The following is a 25,436-nucleotide window of genomic DNA, read 5'->3' on the forward strand; positions in this document are numbered from 1 at the left end:
CTATTTGCACATGCTTTAAACACTATTCTCCCAGAGCAAGGTTCATTTGTATTGAGGACACATTGATTCTCTGCCATTTTGCTATCACTCCAGAAGAGCGATGTTGGGTTGATGTTAGTTGGGGTACACTAGATTATGAACGATACAGGAGGTGCCTTGCTCAAGACAAGATGCTGTGTATTTTGACGGTTAGTTTGAATAATCTAGTGCACTGAGTTTATCTTTAATAATCTCATCAAGAGACTTAAATCAACCACATTTTAAAATCTCAGCATTTTATATAAATAAATAATGTTTAATATTAAAAAACAAAGACTGACATCTCACATTTATACAAAACCATAAATGAGTTTATACTGTAATACACTTGGATCATATTAAAAGTAATATCAATAGACACCTGCCCTTCTTCAATCAGAGGTAGGGGTTGCAGGGATATAAAGTAACAATTGACCTTTGCCCCAACAATTTGATCAGAGCTTGTAGATTTTCAGAGAAAAGTCCAAAGTCTTCTATACAAAAACTTCTAAACGAACAAGTCTGAGCTTATTAGGTTTTTAAATTGTTAGTTTATATCCCTGGGTAGATAAAACTACTTGACAAACCCCACAAGATGTATTACCAAGCTCGGCTTGAACACAAAAATCGCAGAAAAACAGTCTTATATTGCTGAGTCTGTCATTTGTCTTCTTTCAAAATGTAAGTTTGCATGTACATGTAAACACACAACAATAACACATACCACCATGAGACTATTAACGCCTTGGTAAGATTTGTTTAGAAAGACTTGATTTTGTCTTCATTATATTGACAAAAGCGATAAAAATACCTTATACAGCATTCTGTTCCTCTCATACATGGACTCTGCCTCTTGCATTTTACATTGCTATCTGCAGTGGCCCTTTGCAATGCTTGATGAAAAACCGATTAACATGACCATTTCCAATTTTTCAGCACCCTGGACTATAATCATATTTATCCTTTTGTATGTTACACTTGACTGTTTGAGCCAATAGAATTGGAGCCTGTGTGTTAACATTCGTTTTGAGCGACGGTTTATAAATTATAATGCTTGGTTATTCACCATTCTCACAATCCTATGATTCGTTTCTCTTACTCCTCTCATTTGTCTGTGATTAAACCAATCACAGTTCGGTTATAAAAACACATTCTGATTACATTGCTTCGATTGTCACATAGTGTCAGAAAACTATGAGTCATTAATTTCAGGTGAAAAAGCAGCAAACATAAGTAACCAAACATAATTACTTTTGCCAAAAAAAGATTATGTCCGAACAATTTAGAGTGTCTGAATACTTAGATATTTAGAAACTAGTCATTATGGTAGATCTAAAGTTATGGCCTCTGTTTCTCTCACATCCCTGGTAACACCTGCAGGTCTGGCAGAATAAACCTGAAATGAAGAGAACACATGTAACCAAAGCTAGTTATTGAAAGAGGTAACAACATTATAATACAAACTGTGTGCATAGATAATTATAAACAAGAGCACCGCCTTGCGGGTGCAGACCGCTCATCTATTTTCTTTTTAAAGGTGAAAAGACTCTCATTTTCAATCACAAAGGAGGGAGGGGTGGAGTGAAGAGGGGTGTATAGTGTGGGGGTGTGGACATTTATTACATTATCTTCCAAAAATGCGGAAAAAAAAAGGGGTGGGGGGGTGGGGGGGGACTCTTGGGTGCGATGGTTGGACGGTATTTCAAACATAAAATAATAAAAATAAATATTTGTGTTTTTTAACCATTTAAAAAAAAAATAAAAAAAAATTGGGGGGGGGGGGGGGGGGGGGGGTGGGGGGGGGGTATAGTGTGAGAGTGTGGTGGTAATTTGTGAGATGATCTTAAAAAAAAAAAAAAAAAATTTAGGGAGAGGGGGGGGGGGGGGGGATTCGGGTGGGGGGCGGGGGGGGTGGGGGGGATTCTTGGGTGCGATGGTTGGACGGTATTTCAAACATAAAATAATAAAAATAAATTGTTGTGTTTTTAACCGTTAAAAAAAAAAATTGGGGGGTGGGGTGGGGGGGGTGGGGTATAGTGTGAGGGTGTGGTGGTCATTTGTGAGGTGATCTTAAAAAAAATAAAAAAAATTAATAAAAATAGGGGAGTGGGGGAGGAGGGGGAGGGGGGGGGGGGAGGGCACGGGGGATGGTTTGGGTGGAGTCTATTGTGGTATGTCAGGTAAGAGTAGTTTTGTCAAAGTATCAATCAAATCTAATCATAAATAAAGAAGTTATGGCAATTTTAGCAAAATTTAATAATTTGACCTTGAGAGTCAAGGTCATTCAAAGGTCAAGGTAAAATTCAACTTGCCAGGTACAGTTACCTCATGATAGCATGAAAGTATTTGAAGTTTGAAAGCAATAGCCTTGATACTTAAGAAGTAAAGTGGATCGAAACAAAAAATTTAACCATATATTCAAAGTTACTAAGTCAAAAAAGGGCCATAATTCCGCAAAAATGACAACCAGAGTTATGCAACTTGTCCTTTTACTGTACCACTACCCTTATGATAGTTTGCGAGTGTTCCAAGTATGAAAGCAATATCTATGATACTTTAGGGGTAAAGTGGACCAAAACACAAAACTTAACCAAATTTTCAATTTTCTGAGTATAAAGGGCCCCTTAATTCCGTCCAAATGCCAGTCAGAGTTACATAACTTTGCCTGCACAGTCCCCTTATGATAGTTAATAAGTGTTGCAAGTATGAAAGCAATAGCTTTGATACTTAAGGAATAAAGTGGACTTAAACACAAAACTTAACCAAATTTTCAATTTTCTAAGTATAAAAAGGGCACATAATTCTGTCAAAATGCCAGTCAGAGTTACATTACTTTGCCTGCACAGTCCCCTTATGATAGTTAGTAAGTGTTGCAAGTATGAAAGCAATAGCTTTGATATTTAAGGAATAAAATGGACCTAAACACAAAACTTAACCAAAATTTTCAATTTTCTGAGTTTAAAAAGGGCACATATTTCTGTCAAAATGCATGCCAGAGTTATCTAACTTTGCCTGCCCAGTCCCCTCATGATAGTAAGTAAGTGTACCAAGTTTGAATGCAATAGCATTGATACTTTCTGAGAAAAGTGGACCTAAACGCAAAACTTAACCAAAATTTTCAATTTTCTAAGTATAAAAAGGGCACATAATTCTGTCAAAATGCACGCCAGAGTTATCTAACTTTTCCTGCCCAGTCCCCTCATGAAAGTAAGTAAGTGTACCAAGTTTGAATGCAATAGCATTGATACTTTCTGAGAAAAGTGGACCTAAACACAAAACTTAACCGGACGCCGACGCCAACGCCGACACCGACGCCAAGGTGATGACAATAGCTCATTTTTTATTTTCAAAAAATAGATGAGCTAATAATTTTTTTTCAAAAAATAGATGAGCTAAAAAATAAGATCCAAGTTTATCCTTTAAAAGGCTGTTCAGAACATAATATGGTTATTTGTTGTATTAAGATTACATACACATGCACATGTTATAAGTGCATGCATAAATAAGGGGCTTTTGGATTGGTGACATAACTGATATTTCATAGGTTTCCTCTATTAAGTCACTAACAAAAAACATAAATTAATCACTTCAGGCAGTTGTGTATCGGGGTCACACTCAAATGTGAGGATTAAACATATGATGTTGTCATTTTTTAATAAGATATACAAAGGTATCATTTTTTTTCACTTCTGTACAACACACACATAACCTACTTCTCTTTTGCATGAGGGTCAGAGAAACGTTCCCGACTGTAGTACTTGTACATGAGGCTGCGGTCAAGCAGGTGACCGTTACGTTTGAGGAACCGTTCAAAAGTGTCACCTGGTTTGCTTGCGTTCGTGATGGCATCATCAATGACAAAGCAGTAGAACATGGTGATGGTCTCATGGTAGCCGGTTTTAATCTGAAACAAGGCAGTAAATGAGACAGGTATATCCCAGTAAAAGATTTTTTGCCCTTGAAATGGTGACCTTGATTTTCAGCCACCATGACTAAGTCATGCCATTTGAAAATTGTCTCAATGACCTAGATATTAAAGCCAAGTTTGATGAAAATCGTTCAATGCTTCATTCAAACAGCATCATAAATATGGACTGCACATGAAAATAGAGACTCAAACAATTGACCTTAAAGTATGACCTGGACCTAGAGCAGGAATGACTGATTCATGCCATCTGCACATCCTCTAATTACTTAAACATTTTCGCAGTTTCTTGTAAATCTTTCAAGGGTATAGTAAACAATTACTGAGTGAACACAAAAATGGAGACATTTGACCATGAAGCACTAGCTTGACCTTAAGCAACATGACTGACTCATGCATATTGCACATTTTCTCAACATTGAGGAAAAATTAAAAAAACAAATCCTTCAAATGGTATACAGTAGGAGATGTGGGGCAAACATGAACATAAAGGCTCAAACTTTTGACCTTGAAGTATGACTATGACCTTGAGCCAGCGTGACTGACTCCTGCCTTCTGCACATTGTCTCAATGACCTAAACATTTAACAAGTTTCATAAAAATCCTTCAAAGGGTATAGAAGATTTTGACCTTTGACTGAATAGTATTAACTTAACCTTCAGTCAGCATGACATGCCTTCTGCACATTGTCTTAATACCCTCAACATTTATGGCAAGTTTCATGAACATCCGTCAAAGGGCTAAGAGATTTTGAGGGGACACAAAATTGTTAAGGACAGACTGAAAGAGCGAAAGAATGACGGAACAACAAAGCGCATCCCTATTGTACCCCGAATCAATTTGTGTCGGGGGAGTAATTACATGGTACATCTCAACTATTGTAACTGATAGAAATTACTAATTTGTGTAAAGCTTTCAACATGGAAGAATGCATGCAAGTTTGAATGTTGGACATTGAAAAGTGTATGACAACTTTGTAAATAAAGCTTGTAAAAATTGTTTTTCAAACAAAACTCATGGATAAAACATGGCAAATCTTTTAATCAATTCAGACTTAATATAACTTTAAAACACCTTACTTTATCCTTGTGCACTTGGTTGTAATGTTGGATACCATCCCTGAAAATGCAAGAAGTGTATTACAACAAAAGATTTACATTTGCCATACAATTATATGTTTACTACTACCTAAAAAAGGAATACTTTTTCAGACATGATTGTATCTATGGACATATAAACAAATTTCAGTTAACTTAAGTGAACCTCATTGTGGGACAAAGTGTTAGACGACAAGGTAAAATCCACATAATCTTTCCTGAACAGCTGGCCATGATAATTACTGAATTCCTTTTAGAAAAGTCATTGCCTGCTTCATAGTGATCACTATTACACCCATCTTATCATCGGGATGGCCTACCATCATATATTGCACCAAGTTATGAAAAGTGACATACAATTCAAAGCCAGCAAAATAAAGTAAATTATAAGTAATCCAAGTACTTTAAAAGCACTAATGATACAATAACCTCAGAAATATTTCAAACCATGGACTTTCGCATAAAACTAATCTGACCCAGGTTTCTGTATTGCCTTGCTCAAAAACTTTCACACAAATGAAATGCAATTAATAACACCACTCCTACCATCCCCAAAGTGTTAACTATTCCCTTTGCAATCTTTATCCCACCCACCGTATCATGGGGATGGCCTTGTCCCGCCCGTAGTCCCGTATGTAGTTCCACGCCATTCTCAGATGGGCCTCATGGGTCCAGTTCTCAAACGGCAATGTGGCATCTTCAAAGGACTGGATAAAGATCTCATCTCCAACAGAACGAAATGTTCTGAAATGATATGATAGGTTCTGCAATAGAATGTCATGTTCTGCTATTGAATGACATGTTCTGCAATTGAAATATTCGGCAATAAAATGAAATCTTCAACACAAAATAAAATGTTTTGCCATGAAATGAATACAATAAAATGAATGCAATAAAATAAATGCAATATATTTAATGCAATAAAATGTTCTAGAATAAAGTTAATGGAATATATTGACACATTACAGTGGGGACAGTGGTCTAGTGGTAGGATACTGGTCTAGGGATCGGAAGGTCCCTGATTTGAATCCTGCTTGGGGCACTGGATTTTTCTGAGCAAAAAATTAATCCCACGCTTGCTCCTCTCCACCCAGGTGTATAAATGGGTACCTGTGAGGGAAATAAGGCAAAGTGCCGTGGCTATCTTCGGCGCCATATGTAAACGGATGACTTAAATCCCACTGATCGGGGGTTAATGTTGAAGTCGGCTGAATATGCATACATTATCGAAGCAGACTATAAACCGCACCTTTTAACCTTTGACTTAAGACATGCTTTGACTATTTCTTATATCACTTTTATATCACTTATTTGATATTGTCCAATTCTTGACTGTGTCTAATATTTTCAAAATAGCACTCTTTCAATGTAAAGGGCAATGATTCTGTAAATGCTAAAACATAACTCCCAAATTTATTAGCATCCATCACAAGACAAGTTTAATTCAAATACATTATATATTTGTTAAGCTCTTCACATTGGGAAATTTAACATAGGAAAATAACTATACTGTATATATGAGCAGAGTACGGTACTGAGAAAACTGGGGAATGTGCATGTGCGTAAAATGTTGTCCCAAAAATGTTGTAACAAAGGCTAATGAGGGAAAACCTACTTTGCTTTTATGGCTTTATTCATTAATGAAAAGTCTCTACCAAAACTCCATAGTTTGCAGAGCATGTTGTCCCTTATTAGCTTGTGTGGACTTCACAAGCAAACCTAGGATGACACTTTATGATTATGTATGTGAACTTCACAAGCAAACCTAGGATGACACTTTATGATGATGTATGTGGACTTCACAAGCAAACCTTGGATGACACTTTATGATGATGTATGTGGACTTCACAAGCAAACCTAGGATGACACTTTATGTATTATGTCCTGTTTCCCCAGAGCATGGCTCACATAGAAAAAACACAAGCTTGTAGGTTGCCAACCTGGACTGGTAGAGCATGGGCAGGGAGACGTTATCATCGATGTGGGCCTCATACACTTTCCCGTACCAGACGTTGTGGTCCCCCACCTGATGGAACGACTCTGCCTCGCATTGCATCACACCAGAGCACCCCAGAATCACAGGTAAGCCCTTTGTAAGATCATGAGGATAAATAAGGATCACTGACAAAGCCCTTAATTTTATCAGTTTGTTCAGTAAAAATCCCTAAAACCTGTTGTGTTACATCATTTTAACCTAAGTATCACAGATAAACCTTTAATTTGAATCTACATGTATTAGCATTGCAGGTGTACGCTTCATTATATGATTTCGAGCAATTTGTATCACATGAAAACCCTGTGAAATCTCATTTTGATTAATTATGATCACCTGCAAACCATGTGATATATCACTTGGAACAGTTAGAGCCACCAAATCCTCTGAAATATCATCTGAAAGCAGTTTTACATTAATTCTATCAGTTAGGAAAACCCTGTTATATCACCTTTATCAATTAAATTCACTGGCAAACCCTGTGTTTTATCATATATCTATGCTTATATAGGTCAGATACAAAGGTGACACAGGTTTAACCATTAATACCAACCGTTAGTTGATGTTTAGAGGTATATAATAAGTAAAAATCAACATTTTCTATTAAAAAAAAAACAGATTCAAAAAGACAAACAATTTGCTACCCAGATGTAGTTCATTTTATACAAAATAAGCACACACAAAAAACACTGATAAGCAAATATTATACAAAAATTAAGCCAAAGTGCATCATAGAACATATTTATTGCAACAAAAAATGTTGAATCATAGCAATTATATTTTAGTGTTTCTTTTGAAGTTGGGATGTAAAGGTTTGATAAACAGAAAAACAGGTTACTACCCTATCGAGACATATCAACCTAGGAACCAATAAAACAACAGCTCGTAGATTCACCATTCTGTCATTTAAAGTTTTGCCTGTAGTATTATATAACAACAGGTATTAAACTGTTATTCTCTATACATCATGTATATCAGCTATAGGCAGTCTTCGAATTAGCCTATAAGCCCGAAGCCCGAGTCGATTCTTGGGCCGGTCGGTCGATCCTAAAAGCTTATAAAATAGCCTGACCGGTCGATTCAATATTTTAGCATAAAATTGTGAACAAACTGAAAAACTGAAACAACTATCATATCAATAACCTGATTTATACGCGTTTTTAAGAGGCACGATTAAATTCGCTATTTCAATGCCTAAAATGACGTTATACGTGTTAAATAATTGCATGAACACATGCGGCCGCCATTTTTCTAATCTGTCGTGTAAACATCCGAGTATGTTGCTATTTAAAGTAATGATGCAATTGACGCCCAATCGAGATGGGGTTATTCAAACTGAACATGCGTAGATCATGTTCTGGGATGTTCGCGCATCGGGCACTTCGTAATGTTTTAAAATAATGACCAATCTAGAAGCGTATTTAATTTTAGAAGCGTTTTCCAAAAATGTATTTATAATTCATGAAAAATGGACGAATTTATTTTTCAATAAAAATAAAAGAGTCTGTAAGGGATATTGTAAGCATGGGGTTAAAAACAAATTGATCCTTATTACAGTTAGATTTCCATGTGCTTTAATCAATTATTCTTGTGTATTAGAAGACGTTTTTTCAACTAATTATTTATAATTGTAGTACTTTCGCTTATTCTGTAAGCTTGTTCTGCTACCTGACCTACTTTGCTACTTACAATCTGTTTACGAATGTACAATGCTTTTCATGGTTGACACATGCTTATCAAAACATCGGGAGTAAATTAAAGAAGCAGACATTGTCACTTGGTAGATTGGGCAATTAACACACCCAGTGGCCTTTTGTTCTGAAGCCACATGCCGACAATTCAGAAATTCACAGGTGATTGTCCTAGTAATAATACAATAATAATCTGTTATTTTAATAGGTTGATGTATTTTTCAAGTTCTTCGGATATTTTTTAACATGATAATAATTCAATTTGGTTTAAAATAAAACCAAACACCGTTCAAACTGATTAATGGAATCATTGAATGAGAACATGTGTAATAATAAAGTTACAATAAACAGCGTAATTATCTGGTGCATTTTGTATAAAATGCATTTCAAAAGGAAACAGAATACCCTTTATTACTGTAATCACATGCATGTGTTTTTACTAATTGAAGTAGATTTTCTGATTGTTAATAACTATTTTGGTGTTCCTGGCCAATAAAGTCATACAATTTATATTGACCTCTTCGGGCTATTGAACATGTCTTTGGGCTATTCAAAATTCCATCTTATTAGCCCAAGGGCTATTTGGCTAAAATACTTAGCGTGAAGACTGTATAGGATCACCTACAAACTCTGTGTGATTTTATTTAAGATCACCATCAAACATCATGTGGATTAGTTAGGATGACTGCTAAACCTGATTTTGATAGAGCAGAATCTAACAAGACTATTGCCAAGCAATATATGTCCCCTACCGGCCCCACCATTGTCACAATTTCTTTTTTTTATTTGTTGCCATAGCAACCAGATTTCTTAACGTAGGAACAAAATGAAAAGACGTGCATAATCTCCATATTGCCTTCTGACCATGTTTCAAGTTTCATGAAAAAATATGAGGAACTTTTAAAGTTATCGCAGGATCCAGAAAAGTGTGACAGACAGACAGACGCACAGATTGCAAACCAGAAGTCCCTTCAGGTGAAACCAGAAGGGGACAATAACCTCTGGAAAACAGGGTAATGGATAACCTTTGTAAAAAAATTCATGTTTTGTTTCATATGAATAACTTACGAACCAAAAAAACATGGAAAATACATATACAGTCATTGGTAATATCATTTTCATCAGTACCCAGCAGACCCTGAAAAATATAGTCATGTTGAATTTAAAGCAAATTAAATAAAAATCAAGTTCATACCTCTTTGTCTTCATAATGTGGTATTTTGTTGAACTGGCAAACTTTTGGGATAGACTGGGCAAATGTCATCCCATAGCTGACCTGTAAGAGAAATCACTCTAAGTAACAAGAGGGCCAAGATGGCCCTAGTTCGCTCACCTGAAAGGAGTCGGTTCATTCAATCTTTACCAAATGTCAAACTTGACCTAGATAGTGTCCAGACAAACATCCTGGTCAAGTTTCATCATTATTTCATCTGCAAGTCATGATCAATGTACCTATGAAGTTTCATGATCCTAGGCGCAAGCATTCTTGAGTTATCATCCGGAAACCATTTATCTAAGTTGAGTCACCGTGACCTTGACAGCCATTGTGTGATTACATTTTTTGGCACTGTGACCTTGACCTTTGACCTAGTGACCTGATAATCAATAGGGGTCATCTGCGAGCCATGATCAATATACCTTTGAAGCTTCATGAACCTAGGCATAAGCATTCTTGAGTTATCATCCAGAAACCATTTTACTATTTCAGGTCACTGTGAACTTGACCTTTGACCTAGAGACCTGAAAATCAATAGGGGTCATCTGCGAGTCATGATCATTGTACCTATGAAATTTCATGATCCTAGGCATAAGCGTTCTTGAGTTATCATCCAGAAACCATTTTACTATTTCAGGTCACCGTGACTTAGAGCTTTGACCTGAAAATCTATAAGGGTCATCTACGAGTCATGATCAATGTAGCTATGAAGTTTCATGATCCTAGGCCTAAGCGTTCTTGAGTTATCATCCGGAAACCATTTTACTATTTTGGGTCATCGTGACCATGACCTTTGACCTAGTGACCTGAAAATCAATAGGCGTCATCTACGAGTTATTATCAATGTACTTATGAAGTTTCATGATCCTAGGCCTAAGCGTTCTTGAGTTATCATCCGGAAACCATTTTACTATTTTGGGTCATCATGACCTTGACCTTTGACCTAGTGACCTGAAAATTAATAGGGGTTATCTGCGAGTCATGATCAATGAATCTATGAAGTTTCATGATTTTAGGCATGAGTTTTTTTGAGTTATCATCTCGACACCATTTTACTGCTTTGGGTCACCGTGACCTTGACATTTGACCTAGTGACCTGAAAATCAATAGATCATCTGCGAGTCATGATCAATGTATCTTTGAAGTTTCATGATCCTAGGCATAAGTGGACGGACCGACATGAGCAAAACAATATACCCCCTCTTCTTCGAGGGGGGGGGGGCATAATGAGAAAACTGCCACCCTCCCAGCAGCCATGTTATTCAACTGACCGGAACCATTTTTGAACTCACCTCTTGTATCAAGGAAACAAATGTTCTGAGCAAGTTTCATGAAAATTGGGCCAAAAATGTTACTTCTACTGTGTTCACATGTTTTCACTATATACATATATTGAAAAATGCCCCGCCCACTGGCGGCCATGTTTTTTCACCGATCCCGACCATTTTCAAACTCGTCCGAGATATCAATAAAACCAATGTTTTGACCACCTTTCATGATGATTGGGCAACAATTGTGCCTTCTAGAGTGTTTACAAGGTTTCTCTATAGCCAAGTAGGGAAAACTGCCACTATATACATATAGAGAAAAATGCCCCGCCCACTGGCGGCCATGTTTTTTCACCGATCTAGACCATTTTCGAACTCGTCCGAGACATCAATTGAAACAATGTTTTGACCAACTTTCATGATGATTGGGCAAAAATTGTGACTTCTAGAGTGTTTACAAGGTTTCTATATAGCCAAATAAGGAAAACTGCCCCGCCCACTGGCGGCCATGTTTTTTAATGGATCGGAACCACTTTTAAACTCAACTAAGATATCATTAAGACAAACATTTTGACAAAGTAACATGAAGATTGGGCATGAAATGTGACTTCTACAGTGTTTACAAGGTTTTTCTTTTTTTTTACCAAGTGACCTAGTTTTTGACCTGGCACAACCCGCTTTCGAAATCGGCCGAGATTTCATTGGGACAAAGCTTCTGACCAAGTTTCATGAAGATGGGACAAGAAATGTGGCCTCTAGAATGCTTACAAGCAAATGATGACGGTCGGACGGACGGACATAGGACGGACAAAGACCGGTCACAAAAGCTCACCTTTTAGGTGAGCTAAAAAGTGAGCTATCCTAATGTCTACAAAAAAGATGCGTGTTTTTTTCAAAGGAGAAAAACAATGAATATCACTATTTTTTAGTCTCACCTGATGTCTAGCTAATGTGTGTACAGCAAAATGCCTCGTCCTTTCCAGTAAAGTCTGAAACTTGCTGAAACAAAGTTGTTGAGTTTACCAGATATGCAAGTCATAGAAAAATCAACAAAAAGGGCCAAAATGTCACAAAACCAGGTTTTCAACTCAAATTATGACCTTGACCTTGGAGATATTGACGTGATTCTTTCGAGCGACACACTGTCCAAGGAGGGTGAACAAATGTGCCAAATGATTTTAAAATCTCACAATGAACGACATATTTAAGGCCCGGACAAGCTTGTTCTGCCCACCCGCCAGCCCGCTGACATTCGCAAATCTAATAACCAGTTTTTTTCTTTGGAAAACCTGGTTAAAAATCAACATCAGGCTGAAAAAAGTCAAAACATTAAGAATTTTCCATAGACCTATGCTCAAATATGAACAAGAGGGCCATGAAAGCCCTACAGCACTAAGCTGAGTTCTTGGTACACCAACTATTGAAGACTTGACCTGGTAACCTATTTTTTAACCCCTTTCGACCCAGATTCAAACATTATTATGACATTATCAAGATAAACATTTTGACCGAGTTTCATCAAGATTGAGTGATTAATGTGGCATACAGAGTGGTTACAAGGTTTTTCTTAATTGTAACCAGGAGCCTTGCTTTTGTAAACATGTGACACAGATTCAAACCTGTCCTTGATTTTGTTAACATAAACATGACATTAGTACATGACAAATATATTGTCATTCAAGAAAAATGATTGGACCAAGTTTCATCAAGAATTGAGACATAAATGAGGCCTCTGGAGTTAAAACAATCTTTTTTCTTTTATATTTGATTTGAGCTGGAGACTTTTTGTTTGTTAATTTGTATGGGAACAAAAGATTTAAACGCACACTGCTTGATGCATTACAGCTCAAGTTAGCTAAAAAATACAATATGGGGTCATTACTATAACCCAGTTTAAAAGTTGATCTAATTATATCCATGCATGGAAAATACAAATCGGTCACATGACGACAGTTTGTAAATAAGAACACATCATTTTTGTATTTAGGATTACGAAGTGAGATATAACATGATATTTACCTTGGTATTTTCAGGCAGATGGATATGATAGGTGGGGAGAAGGAGACACTAGTAAATGAGGTACAGGTCATGCCTTTCTTGTGCCATGTGCCCCCTTCTCGGTATCCGGATGTTACCACAACAACTGAAACATGCACATGTCAAGTGTTGCTCTCTCATAGCCTTTATTTCAAGGCATTGTGCCATTATATTATGAATAGAAGATGTTCATATTTATACAAAAACAAGATGGCCAAAGGCTCACCTGAGACCAAAAGAAAATTAACTGCTCTGACCTGGTAATCAGAACTCCAGATAATTTTTTTAAGATAAGGAGTATTTCACTCATGACTTTTTAAGCTGATGAGTAAAATACAAAATCAAAGATGTTTGCGGGAGTATTTAAAATACTCCCAAAAAGTCTTTGATTTTGTATTTTATAACAATTTTATACATGAACATGCAGAAAACATGTATTAATAATAAAAATCATCTACTCTCGTTTACATAAATATGCATTTTGAAATGGCTGATCAAATAATCCGAATTTGGACACTGTTGGTCTAACTGATAATTGCACAAAATACGTATGCCAATTTTAATGATTTTTTTCACTCATCAAAAGTATAATTCATGCGCATTTGGCATGAGTATTTTATACAAATAGGCATCTTATCTGGACCTCTGCTGGTAATATCTTGCTACAGCCATATACAGAACTACCATCCCACCCCAGCAGCTCTTTTTTAACCAAACATTATGGAACCATTGTATAACTTGGCCCCATTATCATTAGAAAAATGTTTTGAGCAAGTTTCATTTTGATTGGGGAAAAATTGTGGCTTCTATAGACTTTTCACAAGGTTTTACTATAGCCAAAGCAGGAAAACTGCCATACCCCCTTTCACTCTCATGCTTTTAAATGGACTTGTACCATTACGGACATTGGCTCAGATTTGTGAATTTTTTCGCTGATTGAAAACATTTTCTAAGTGACATGTAGTCAGCCGAAATATCATTTGAGCAAATTTCTTAGCAAGTTTCATTATGATTGGGCAAAAAATAAAGTATCCTCAAGCTTGTTTCTAATGTGACCTAGTACCCAATTTTTACCCTGGTTGAATTTTTTTTAAACTAAATTCATGCAGATCAGGAAATAATTAAATGTGGTCTTAAGTAAATGTTCATCATGTTTCAATGAAGACAATGATGAACAAAATGTGATAATAAATTCTTATCCTGAGCAGGACTGCTCAGGTAAGCTAAAACTTGCCCCTCACTAAGCTTTGCCTGGTTGGTTTGAGCAAAATGAAAAACGCTTCGTGATGGCAATTTTTCTTCATATTTTATTGATTTGAAATAACAATTTATAAAACATTTCAAGACAATGGAAGGTGACCAGAATAGCTTACATTCCAGTTCACATGAGTCATTGACCCTCTTGTTTTTACCTGGTTGAGGCACCATTTGCATGATAGATTTGTATGTTTTTCTGGTGTTACAGTCATCATCATGGTGATGAAGGCGATCTGTACGGGTGAGTATATCTTCAGCTACATCACAAAAAAAAGTATTTGTAGTCTGACATTTATGATGATTAATTAATTGTGGATCACATTAATCTTTGACTATGGTAAGACAATTATTTTCTTTTTAAAACATTAATTGCAAATGGTAAAAAATACTAACAACATTGGCTAGAACCACTGATAAATACATACAAATCCGAAAACATTATAAGTTTTAATTAATCCGAATACTAATCAACAACCGAAACAATGTTGTAATAACATTAATCACCATCTTTTGAAGCAAATCGTCTTATTCCGTTACATTTTATACGTGCGCTTGTTTGATGTGTCACAGAGCTGAGTATAAAATTCCGTCCATTGCACGAGGACAACAGATTTATCGTGCATTTCATTCTGACGGACGTTCGGTCTCAAGTAAGGTGAAGGTCGCAAAAATCCGCAACTAACAAAATATTTTTAGCATATTTCTGAGTAAAATATTGACTGCTTTTTGAAACATGCCTTTAAATCTTTCGAGAATGATTAATAAGATTAATACTCGTGTTTGAATATATTCGTAACATTTAACTAAAAAAAATACTAGCTTTGAAAGAAAGATAAACAAAGATGGCGATTACTTGGAGTGTCACCACACAGTTTCGAACCCTGACGGTCAGATATTTTTCCCGCTCCAGCGCTCTCGGCAAAGCGAGCAAAGGTCAATCATCGAACTGGTGGATTAATCGTCAACTGAATGATCCCTACGTTAAACAAGCCCAGGAGGAAGGCTGGCGGTGTCGAAGTGCCTTTAAACTCATTGAAATCAACAAACGCTTTGAACTAATAAAACCCGGCTCCGTTGTTATTGACTGCGGGGCCTCACCGGGTTCCTGGTCGCAAGTTGCAGCGAAGTTGAGCAAATCTGGTATGGAATATTTGTACGCATTACCCATTCATTATTTTTTGTTATTTTGATTAATGTGCCTTATTGTTTCAGTCAATTAGGCTGAAAATTAGATGCAACGAATGAACGTTTGCTTCGTTTATATGGGGATATATCGATATATGATGGTTGATATGCTAGTAACAAGGATCTTCAAATTGATGATCGGAGCCCTCATGTATTCTTGCTTCTACTTAACTCGTCAGACCTTGATATTTTGGCATTTGACATCACGTAACATTATATGCTGGTCTCCAACCAAGTTTGCTCAAATCATGTTCTTGGTGTCAGAAATGTACAAGTCCTATGGATAACTTGTTTCCCATACATGGTATAGTGTTTCTTTAAAGTATTTTCTTCTGAAACCACAAGACCCAGATAAAATCATGCACACGGAGTCCAGATGGCCCCGCCTTGATGTTTATTTAACATAAAACATGTCCTTAAAGGGCCGTCCAGGCGTCCAACAGATAAGGCGTCTTACCGACGCGAAACGATATTTTGGGAAACTACGAGGATTGCTTATATAGCTATAAAATACATGGATGGTCGAGTGGTCTAGGCGGGAGGCTTTTTACTCCAGGAATTCAGGGGTCAGTGGTTCGAGCCCTGTTGAGGTTTACTTTTTTCCTTTTTTAAAATTGTATTATTGTTTTTTTACAGGAGTTTTTTTAGTTCAAATGTTTAAATTTATCAATATAAAGCATTTAAAGTATTTAATGACAAGCTTCAATACATGCCAAAATCTGTTTGACGGCCCCTTTAAGGAGGCACGGCAGTTTTCCGTATATGGCTTTAGTGCAACCATATAAACATTAAAGATGTGCTGTTATCTGCCCAAAAATCACGAACATTGCTTAGAAAATGTGTTATCATGATATCTCAGCTGAGATCTCAAATGGCAACGGAAAAATGCAGCGAACGTTATATAGAATCTGATATACGTATTATCTTGACCATGGTGTTGGCCTATTACTTGCGTTTGCAGCATTTTCAGTATTAACAACAGCATGCTTATAATTCATAGCAGTGCTGCACATGTAACATTTTAAACTGTGAAATAATCATAAAAGCATGATCAAATGTACATTCAAATGTTATTTCTGTCTACATATGACAGTAATACATATATAAAGTTTACGTTGAAATACTTGTGGGACAGTGGGATTATAGTATGAAGAAACAAATCCATTGCTTACGCAATAAGCCACACAATTATTATATGAGAGTATGTTTGTCAAATATGATTTGCGCATATTAATATCTTTTTTACATTAAAGAAGTGGATGTTAACTATTTCCTACTGAAGTTTCGACAAATTGAACCCCAAACACATTCACAGTTTGTTCAAAACTCGTGTGAACTTGACCATGTATCGTACATTTCTTTTAAAGATCGCCAAAAGATGCCATCTGCAAATATGCCAAGTGGCGGATAACCCTTATCACCTGCAATGGACGATATGTAATTTTGCGAGAATTGAATATCGAACATTTTATGTATTGTTGAAATCATCAGAAAATAACATTATACGGACGTTTAATTGAAAAATGATGGTTGGTCATTAACTGTTTCGTTGACTTGTCGTTTGTATCGTATTGCGAGCATCTGCACGGGATTGCTTAAAGTCGTGTAAGTCGATATTAACTTATACGTTGCCCTTACTTTTACAGACACGCGTGAGGGAACTGTTATCGGCATCGACCTGCAGCAAATAGTTCCTATCGAAGGCGTTGTGACGCTGGCAGGCCATGACTTTACCACTTCAACTACACAGCAACGAATAATTAACATTCTTAACGACAGATTAGCCGACGTCATCCTCAGCGATATGGCGCCCTCAGCCTCCGGTACCGCGGCACTTGACCACGACCGGATCTGTCAGCTGTCTGTCGCCGTGTTGAAGTTTTCTTCAGCGATATTAACAAAAGGTGGCCACGTGCTGTGTAAAATATGGGACGGGGCTGAACGAGATAAAGTTACGTCTATCATGAAAAGGATGTTCCGCTCGGTAAAAATTGTTAAGCCGGACGCTTGCCGCTCGGAATCGGCAGAGATTTATTTGTTGGGGATGGATTTTTTTCTAGATAGACACACATAAATATTAATGACAATAACCCGTGTTTTTGTTGTTTGAAATTCGCTAATATGATGTAAATGCGTGTTTGATTTGTTTTTAGACTTTATATCGACAATGTCTAATCGCCCGAGCCCGACTTGCACAGTAAATATAGAACTTGACTGACAATGCGGCGTACATAAGTCTCAGGTGGTGTAACGCAATACTGAAAATGCGGCGTTCACGAGTCTCCGTTTATAGACCGATTGACTGACAAAGCGGCATTTATGAGTATCAGATGATTGAGCGGTTGGTTGACCATGCGGGGTTCATAAAGTTGATAAAGTGCTTGACTGAAAGGACGGCGTGTATGAGTCTTATTTGATAGGGCGATTGACTGACAATACGTCATTCAAGAGTCTCAGTTGATAGAGCAATCGACTGACAATACGGCGTTCAAGAGTCTCAGTTGATAGAGCGCTAGACTTACAATAAGGCGTCCATTTGTCTCAGTTGATTAAGCGATTGACTGACAATGCGACATTAATGACACTCAGTTGATAGAGCGCTTGACTTACAATGTGGCGTTTAAGAGTCTTAGTTGATAGAACGCTTGACGTACACTGTGACGTTCATGAGTCTCAGTTGATAGAATGATTTACTGATTTGTGGCGTTCATGAGTCTAAATTAATAGAGCGCTTGACTTACAATGCAGCGTTCATGAGTCTCAGATGACAGAGCGCTTGACTTACAATGCGACGTTCAAGAGTCTTTGTCTGGTACCCTGCCTCTTTTACTGCGCGGACGTTACGTAGTGAAAGGGGAAAGAACTCCAGACTACATGAGTCTCAGATGACAGGGCGCTTGACTTACAATGCGAGAGTCTCAGATGATTGAGCGCTTGACTTACACTGCGGCGTTCAAGAGTCTCAGTTGATAGAGCGCTTGACTTACAAGGCGACGTTCATGAGTCTCAGTTGATAGAGCGTTTGATTTACAAGGCGACGTACATGAGTCTCAGTTGATAGAGCGCTTGACTTACAATGCGACGTTCATGAGTCTCAGTCGATAGAGCGCTTGACTTACAAGGTGACGTACATGAGTCTCAGTTGATAGAGCGCTTGGCTTACAAATGCGACGTTCATGAGTCTCAGTTGATAGAGCACTTGACTTACAAGGTTACGTACATGAGTCTCAGTTGATAGAGCGCTTGACTTACAATGCGACGTGCATGAGTCTCAGATGATAGAGCGCTTCACTTACAATGCGACGTTCATGAGTCTCAGTTGATAGAGCGCTTCACTTACAATACGACGTTCATGAGTCTCAGTTGATAGAGCGCTTGACTTACAATGCGACGTGCATGAGTCTTAGATGATAGAGTGATTTACTGATAATGCAGCGTCCATGAGCCTCGGTTGAGAGAATGCTTGATTGACAATGCGTTGTGTATGAGTCTCAGATGATAAAGCGCTTGACTGACAATGCGGCTTTCATAAGTCAAAGTTGATAGAGCGCTTGATTGACAATGCGGCTTTCATGGATCTCAGTTGATAGAGCGCTTGACTGATAATGCGGCGTTCATGAGTCTCAGTTGATAGAGCGCTCGGCTGATCATTCGACGTTCATGAGTTTCAATTGATACAGTGTTAGACTGACAATGCGGCATTCATGAGTCTCGGTTGATAGAACGATTTGCTGACAATGCGGCATTAATCAATCTCAGTTTACTGACCGCTTGACTGACAATGCGGCGTTCATGAGTATAAGTTGAAAGAGCGACTGACTTACAATGCGGCATTCATGAGTCTCATTTGATAGTGTGCTTGACTGACAATTAATTAACTGTTCAGTCTTTTTGGTGTCGTAATAAAATCGGCCGATCCCAGTTTGTTCCGTTGGTAAAGTGATGGATAGACAGTCCGAGAATCGTAAGTTTGAATCCTAGCCCGACCACTTTACGGGTAAGTGCCGAAACAACATTTCTGCGGCATTTCTAGACCTTAATTTAAGCCAAGTTAAACGACAGATGTCAGTTACTTGCTTTAATCGGCTTATCTTGTACACGGATAGTGTGATTAGGCTTCTTACGGCCGTGATATTTTTTATTACTGAGATAATGTTATAAACGGCGTAAAACACAAAAAACAAACAAACCAAATAGCTCTTCATGTTTAGTAAAATCTTCGCATGTTCAAGATAGTAATCGTAATACCATACAGACCAGTATTACCGGTCTCAAACACGTCAACGATGTATATCGGTCAGTCATAGAACTATTGGATCTTAAATCTAACCTGATATCCCCATGTTGCTCTATAGTAAAAATACTATTGTTATAAACTATCCATAACTGAATCTTAACAACTATGTAATGAGAGTCTGACTTTAGGCGTAGCATTGGTAATTGCATTTATAAGTCCAGTAACTAAATTAGGATAATGGTTTTGTAATGTTCGTTTATCAATGTCAAAGGCAGTAAAAGCTTTGTTTTACCCTTAGATATGGGTATTTTTTTACGTTTGCATGTTTGATGTTTATTTTCTCATCGTTCTTATTCAGATCTTTTTCATTGCACGATTGCGATTTAATGATACCAAATAACATGTTAAAGGAATTTTTCACAGATTTGGGCATGTATTGAAGCTTGTTATTAAATGCTTAAAACTGATCAATGTACAAATAAAAACATTGGAACTTGATAGCTTCTGTAAATAACAAAAATAAAAAAGATTAAAAAGTAATCCTTAACTTGGCTCGAACCACTGACCCTTGGAGTAAAAGTTTAGCCCCTAAACCCTCGGCCATCCGTGCTCAGATACACAGAAATATTTTATACTTTATATAAGCAATCGCCGAAATGCCACAACGTATAACGATAATAACAGGACTACCAAATTATCTAATCGTTTCGCGTTTGTAACTCTTTATAATTTTCAGGTTTTTAAATAGTCAAAATATGCATATAATGGATATTTTAGAGCATAGTAAATGTTCAGTATTACTGTTTCCCACATATCATAAGTACCACGAAAATTTGAAAATCTAAACCAAATTTTTTCAATTCTGTCGATTTACCAAAACGTGAAAATGTCCCTTTAACATACCGGGTGTACGGTTTTTAACTTCTTTATTTTTTCTTATATAAAAAACGTCCAGCATAATTGAACAGCTAATAAAGCGCTTATACGTAACTGTACTATTGTATTTGTATGGTAATTTCGAAGTAAGTACTCTTATTATATTTGTAATAAAAAAATAACACAGCGGGACGTAGATTTCCATGTATTTTATTAAATTTACTCTACCTACCATACTGGACATATACGCTAGATTTACACGGTGAGTTTGTGACCTTATACTGTCGAACGTAGGTTCACGCATTGTTAATAATCGTCACTCAAACCAGTTTACCATGAACCAATAAACATCAACCCTTTACCACGTAAAGAAATGACAGTAACGTACAATAAACCTATGTCACGCCAACGCATAACACAGTACAAACACAAATGTTCGTCATAAATAAAATGTTCACATGCAACTATATACAACACTGTTCGCACTTATACGTGCAGTAGTACCCCGGTGAATTCATTGCTTTGGGAGGCTAATGCCCCGTACAACCGAGAACCATTGTCTATCGTGTTCAAATAAAGCGATTTGATAATCACTCTTTCCCCATGTAGCAAACGGACCACGGAATCAGCAGAGGCGTAGCTATGCCCTTGGTGACCATAAAGCGCCCCGTTGGAATTCATGCTTCCGTTCACGTTAATCTCAAAGAACACTGATCCGCCGGACTGGGACAACAACCGAGCGGTAAACAAGTAAGTTCCTCCAATAGGAGCAATGAAGACGCCACTGGACCTGTCGTACCCGGAACCGTGGTTGTACAAAACGTCCTCGAACACGATGATCTCTCCAGCAGAAGGCGTCTCGTTCTTTACTCGCCTCGCTTTGAACAAGATATTCGGTGTTGTCGCAGTTTCTGCAATTTTGAAAAGGTTAAAGTAAAAAAGAACTTTACTATCATCGAACGATCAATGAGGCGAAAACTTACTGGGTGCTTAAACCGATCCGGAAACTCTTTATTTTAACACGACGCGCGGTTCACTTCAAACGAATGAAATCAAGTAAGGGTTATTTGCAATAAGCAACGACAGAAAACTCATTAATTTGTGTTATGCTTATATAATGCTTCAATTAAATGTTATTGTTCCAATAAAATACTAGACAATATCTTGTATATACCATATAATATAGAAAAAGCAAAACTACTCAATTTATGTAATAAATAAAACTCACCTTTTTTAATCTTCTCTATAAGCTGCTGCACTTGGCTATCAGCTCGAGACAGCAGTGCCGTCAGGTTGTTACGGGATTCCACATACGCCTCCTTTATGAGCTCCAGACGGGAATCCTCGGTCTTCATTAGGTGGTCAATGTGTTCCCGTAGACTCGTTAGCTGCCCGAGTTGTTCATTCATCCGTGTCTCCCACTTGTCCATTTCTGCCTCCATTCGGATCATCTTCTCCAGAAGCTGTTCATCGTACGTGAACTCTGACTTGTACCTTGGCTCATGGGAGGCGCCCCGAGTCGCACCAGGAGCAGACATCGCTAACAGCAACACAAACACCGCACAGGCACGCTGCATGACTCTTCTAGGACGGGGATATGAGAACTGAGCTGTGGATTCTGTGGTTTCGACTTGCATTTTAGATATACATGTAAACGTCTTGTTTAAAATTAAAACACATGCGCAGCGCAATAAGCCGCCTATACAATGTGCGTATCCGGACTCGTTCCCCGTAAAAATAGGTTATTGCAGTCACTGTCTAAAAGATTTGTATGGTACATACCTATTCAAATACCTATAAGCCAACGTTATTTAACAATTTGCTAACATCTGTAATCTGCTATTCCTTTCTCAAGTCCAAAATAAGAACTCATTGTACAAGTCTATTGAATGCAGAAAATGCTCGTATTGGATAAGGTTTACGCTGTCTAATTTCGCTTCTTTGTATGATCTGCTAGGAAACTTCGAATAAACAAGAAAAATCAACATAGGGAAATGCTTTATAGTACATACCTGATGTACGGAGAAATTGCAGAAAAACAGAACTACTATTATTATGCGAACGTACGCCCTTGACAAAAATTTGGCATTTAGTGCCAGCAGTTATTTCGTGGAAAATGTGTTACCGTATACATTAAATGAAAGTGTTATTGGAACACATGGCATGTTAATGTTCACTTTTATTTTCTCCATGGGATAATTTCAACGAATCTGAGCCAAGTCTGGGTTTCATTTGAAATTACGTTAGCGCACACTGAAATAAAGACCAGCTTTTAGACCGACGTACAATTTCAAAGATGAACTTAAAACAAACAAACAAACAAACACTGTAACAACACACAATCATACATGTTTACGGGGTTAAAGAGGTTCAGTACTCTCTCCGTTATTTCTAATCCAAAATGCACCCTGTCATTGAAAAGATTATTTAAGACAGTGATATGCCTGAAATTGTGTGTGTCAGGAAATTTCTTTAAAAGAAAATATCAGTGTAAAAACTTATATGTACATGACATGCTCTAAATGAAATACAAGAGTCTCAGATGATAGAGTGCTTGACTGGCATTCCGGCGTTCACGAGTCTCTGTTGATAGAGTGCTTGAATGAAAATGTGATGTTCATGAGTCTCAGATGATAGAGTGCTTGATTGATATTGTGGCGTTCATAAGTCTGAGTTGATAGAACGCTAGACTGACAATGCAGCGTTTACAAGTCTCTGTTAATAGGGCGTTTGATTTACGATGCGGCGTTCATGAGTCTCATTTGATAGAGAACTGGACTTTTGATGCGGCGTTCATGAATCTCATATGATAGAGTGATTGACTGACAAGTCAGCGTTCACGAGTCTCAGTTGACAGATCGCTAGACTGACAATGCGGCGTTCATTTGTCTCAGTTGCTTGCGCGCTAGACTGAAAATAAGCCCAATTGATTAACCGCTTGGCTTACAATGCGGCATTCATAAGTTTCAGTTGAAAGAGCGATTGACTGACATGGGGGGGGGGGGGGCATGAGTCTTAGTTGATAAAGCGCTAGACTGACAATGCGGCATTCTGAGTGATAGTTGATAAAGCGATTGACTGACAATTCGGCGTTCATGCGTATCCGTTCATAAAGCGCTTTACTGACAATGTTTATAGAGCGATTGACTGACATTCGACGTTCATGAGTCTCAGTTGATAGAACGATTGACTGACAATGCAGCGTTCATATGTCAAAGTTTATAGAGCTCTTGACTGACAATACAGCGTTCATGAGTCTTTTAATAGAGCGCTTGACTGACAATGCGGCGTTCATTAGTCTCGGATGATAGAGCGCTTGACTGACAATGCGGCGTTCATGTGTCTCAGTTGATAGAGTGATCTACTGATTATGCGGCGTTCATGAGCCTCTGTTTATAGAATGATTGACTGACAATAATGCGGCGTTCATGAGTCTCAGTTGATAGCGCAAGACTGACAATGCGGCGTTCAGGAGTCTCCGTTGATAGAGCGCTTGACTGACAATGCGGCGTTCATCAATCTCAGTTTTCAGACCGCTTGACTGACAATTCGACGTTTATGAGTCTCAGTTGATAGAGCGTTTGACTGACACTGCGGCATTTATTAATCTCAGTTAATAGTGTGCTTGACTTACACTACGGCGTTCATGAGTTTCAGTTGACTGACAATGCAACATTAATGAGTCTCGGTTGATATAGCGCTAAACTGACATCGCGTCCTTCGTGCGTCTTTTAGTTCATAAATTGATTGACTGACAATGTGGCGTTTATGAGTCTCAGTTGATAATGTGGTTATCTGACAATGCGGCGTTGTCAAAAAATTACCACAATACCCTAAAAAGAGTCAATATTTTCTGATATCCGTTTATGTTAGAATTAACTGTTCAGACTTTTTGTTGCCGTTATAAAATCGCCCGATCCCAGTTTGTTCCGTGGGCAAAGTGATGAATAGACAGTTCGAGAATCGTAAGTTTGAATCATAGCCCGACTACTTAACTTGTATAAGTAAGTGCCAAAACAACATTTCTGCGGCATTTCCAGACCTTAATTTAAGCCAAGTAAAACGACATATGTCAGTTACTTGCTTTAATCGGTTAATCTTGTCCACGGATAGTGTTAGTAGGCTCCTTACGGCCGTGATATTTTTCGGCGTAAGCTGTATTAAGCCAGCTTTTCACCTTAGCCTGACCTTTGTTAGCGTCCAATAGAATTCAAATAAAACTTCCCGCGGCCAAGTACAGATGAATACACTTCATTGACTGCATTGGCTGATATGAGAATACGACCAGAAAATTGGAAACATGTCCGCGTCTTTGTAACACTGTTTTACTGCGTGTTCAGCATGAAACAATTTTATATCTAATGAAAAGGCTTAATAGATAGAACAGTTTTACACTCAATCTCGACATCAATACAGTTTGTGCGTCCACCTTTTATTTTCAGAAGATTTTCAGCGCGAGAACGTTTGCACTTAAAGGCTATTTTCTCATATTTAGTACTAACTTCCATATTCCTGTCAACATGTTAACATGTTAAAGTATAGAGAGCAGTGGAAGCGAAGACTCACTTTAATGCATTGCATTTCAACTCGCGAGGTATATCGGGTCAATTTGCGACCACTGTGTGTGAATGTCAGA

General features: G+C 37.7%; 3 protein-coding genes across 7 annotated transcripts in view; 1 reads left to right on the forward strand and 2 right to left on the reverse strand.

Annotated features, from left to right (window-relative positions):
- Positions 1-316: 316 nt before the first annotated feature.
- On the reverse strand, positions 317-15,501 carry LOC127847499 (uncharacterized). 3 transcript variants are annotated; one of them, XM_052379507.1, is made up of 10 exons: positions 15,356-15,501; positions 14,658-14,759; positions 13,228-13,351; positions 12,144-12,207; positions 9,920-10,000; positions 6,981-7,129; positions 5,635-5,784; positions 5,023-5,062; positions 3,732-3,922; positions 317-1,414 (listed from the first exon to the last, which is right to left on the reverse strand). In XM_052379507.1, exons 2-10 carry the CDS (start codon positions 14,677-14,679, stop codon positions 1,375-1,377), a joined length of 861 nt encoding a protein of 286 aa, XP_052235467.1. In that variant the 5' UTR covers positions 14,680-14,759; positions 15,356-15,501; the 3' UTR covers positions 317-1,374. The 3 variants fall into 3 exon arrangements, with proteins under 3 accessions (XP_052235467.1, XP_052235465.1, XP_052235468.1); XM_052379505.1 differs by lacking the exon at positions 15,356-15,501 and adding an exon at positions 15,007-15,184; XM_052379508.1 differs by lacking the exon at positions 14,658-14,759 and having other exon boundaries at positions 15,356-15,489.
- LOC127847504 (rRNA methyltransferase 2, mitochondrial-like) lies at positions 15,304-17,901 on the forward strand. The gene is made up of 2 exons (XM_052379513.1): positions 15,304-15,642; positions 17,334-17,901. The coding sequence occupies exons 1-2, from the start codon at positions 15,345-15,347 to the stop codon at positions 17,759-17,761; spliced, it is 726 nt and encodes a 241-aa protein (XP_052235473.1). The 5' UTR covers positions 15,304-15,344; the 3' UTR covers positions 17,762-17,901.
- A 3,110-nt stretch (positions 17,902-21,011) lies between these two features.
- LOC127847501 (complement C1q-like protein 2) overlaps positions 21,012-25,436 on the reverse strand; it is a 104,619-nt gene continuing 100,194 nt past the window's right edge. For 2 of the 3 annotated variants that reach the window (XM_052379510.1, XM_052379511.1), the window contains exon 3: positions 21,012-21,711. In XM_052379510.1, the coding sequence (XP_052235470.1) occupies positions 21,287-21,711 (425 nt within the window). In that variant the 3' untranslated portion in view covers positions 21,012-21,286. Of the gene's footprint in view, positions 21,712-22,028; positions 22,409-25,436 lie in introns of those variants that run through there. The other variant, XM_052379512.1, reaches the window with a different exon arrangement.

Source organism: Dreissena polymorpha, chromosome 10 (genome assembly GCF_020536995.1).
Source record: "Dreissena polymorpha isolate Duluth1 chromosome 10, UMN_Dpol_1.0, whole genome shotgun sequence".
Classification (NCBI taxonomy): domain Eukaryota; kingdom Metazoa; phylum Mollusca; class Bivalvia; order Myida; family Dreissenidae; genus Dreissena; species Dreissena polymorpha.

Excerpts from the sequence above, each read along its gene's own strand:
- LOC127847499 (XM_052379505.1), bottom strand. The coding sequence starts at position 15,130 with ATGAAATGCACGATAAATCTGTTGTCCTCGTGCAATGGACGGAATTTT. Across the intron at positions 5,785-6,980 it reads CCCATGCTCTACCAGTCCAG|AACATTTCGTTCTGTTGGAG; the intron begins GTTGGCAACCTA and ends ATATCATTTCAG. Across the intron at positions 1,415-3,731 it reads GACCCTCATGCAAAAGAGAA|GTTTATTCTGCCAGACCTGC; the intron begins GTAGGTTATGTG and ends TCTTCATTTCAG.
- LOC127847504 (XM_052379513.1), top strand. The coding sequence starts at position 15,345 with ATGGCGATTACTTGGAGTGTCACCACACAGTTTCGAACCCTGACGGTC. Across the intron at positions 15,643-17,333 it reads AGCGAAGTTGAGCAAATCTG|ACACGCGTGAGGGAACTGTT; the intron begins GTATGGAATATT and ends TTACTTTTACAG.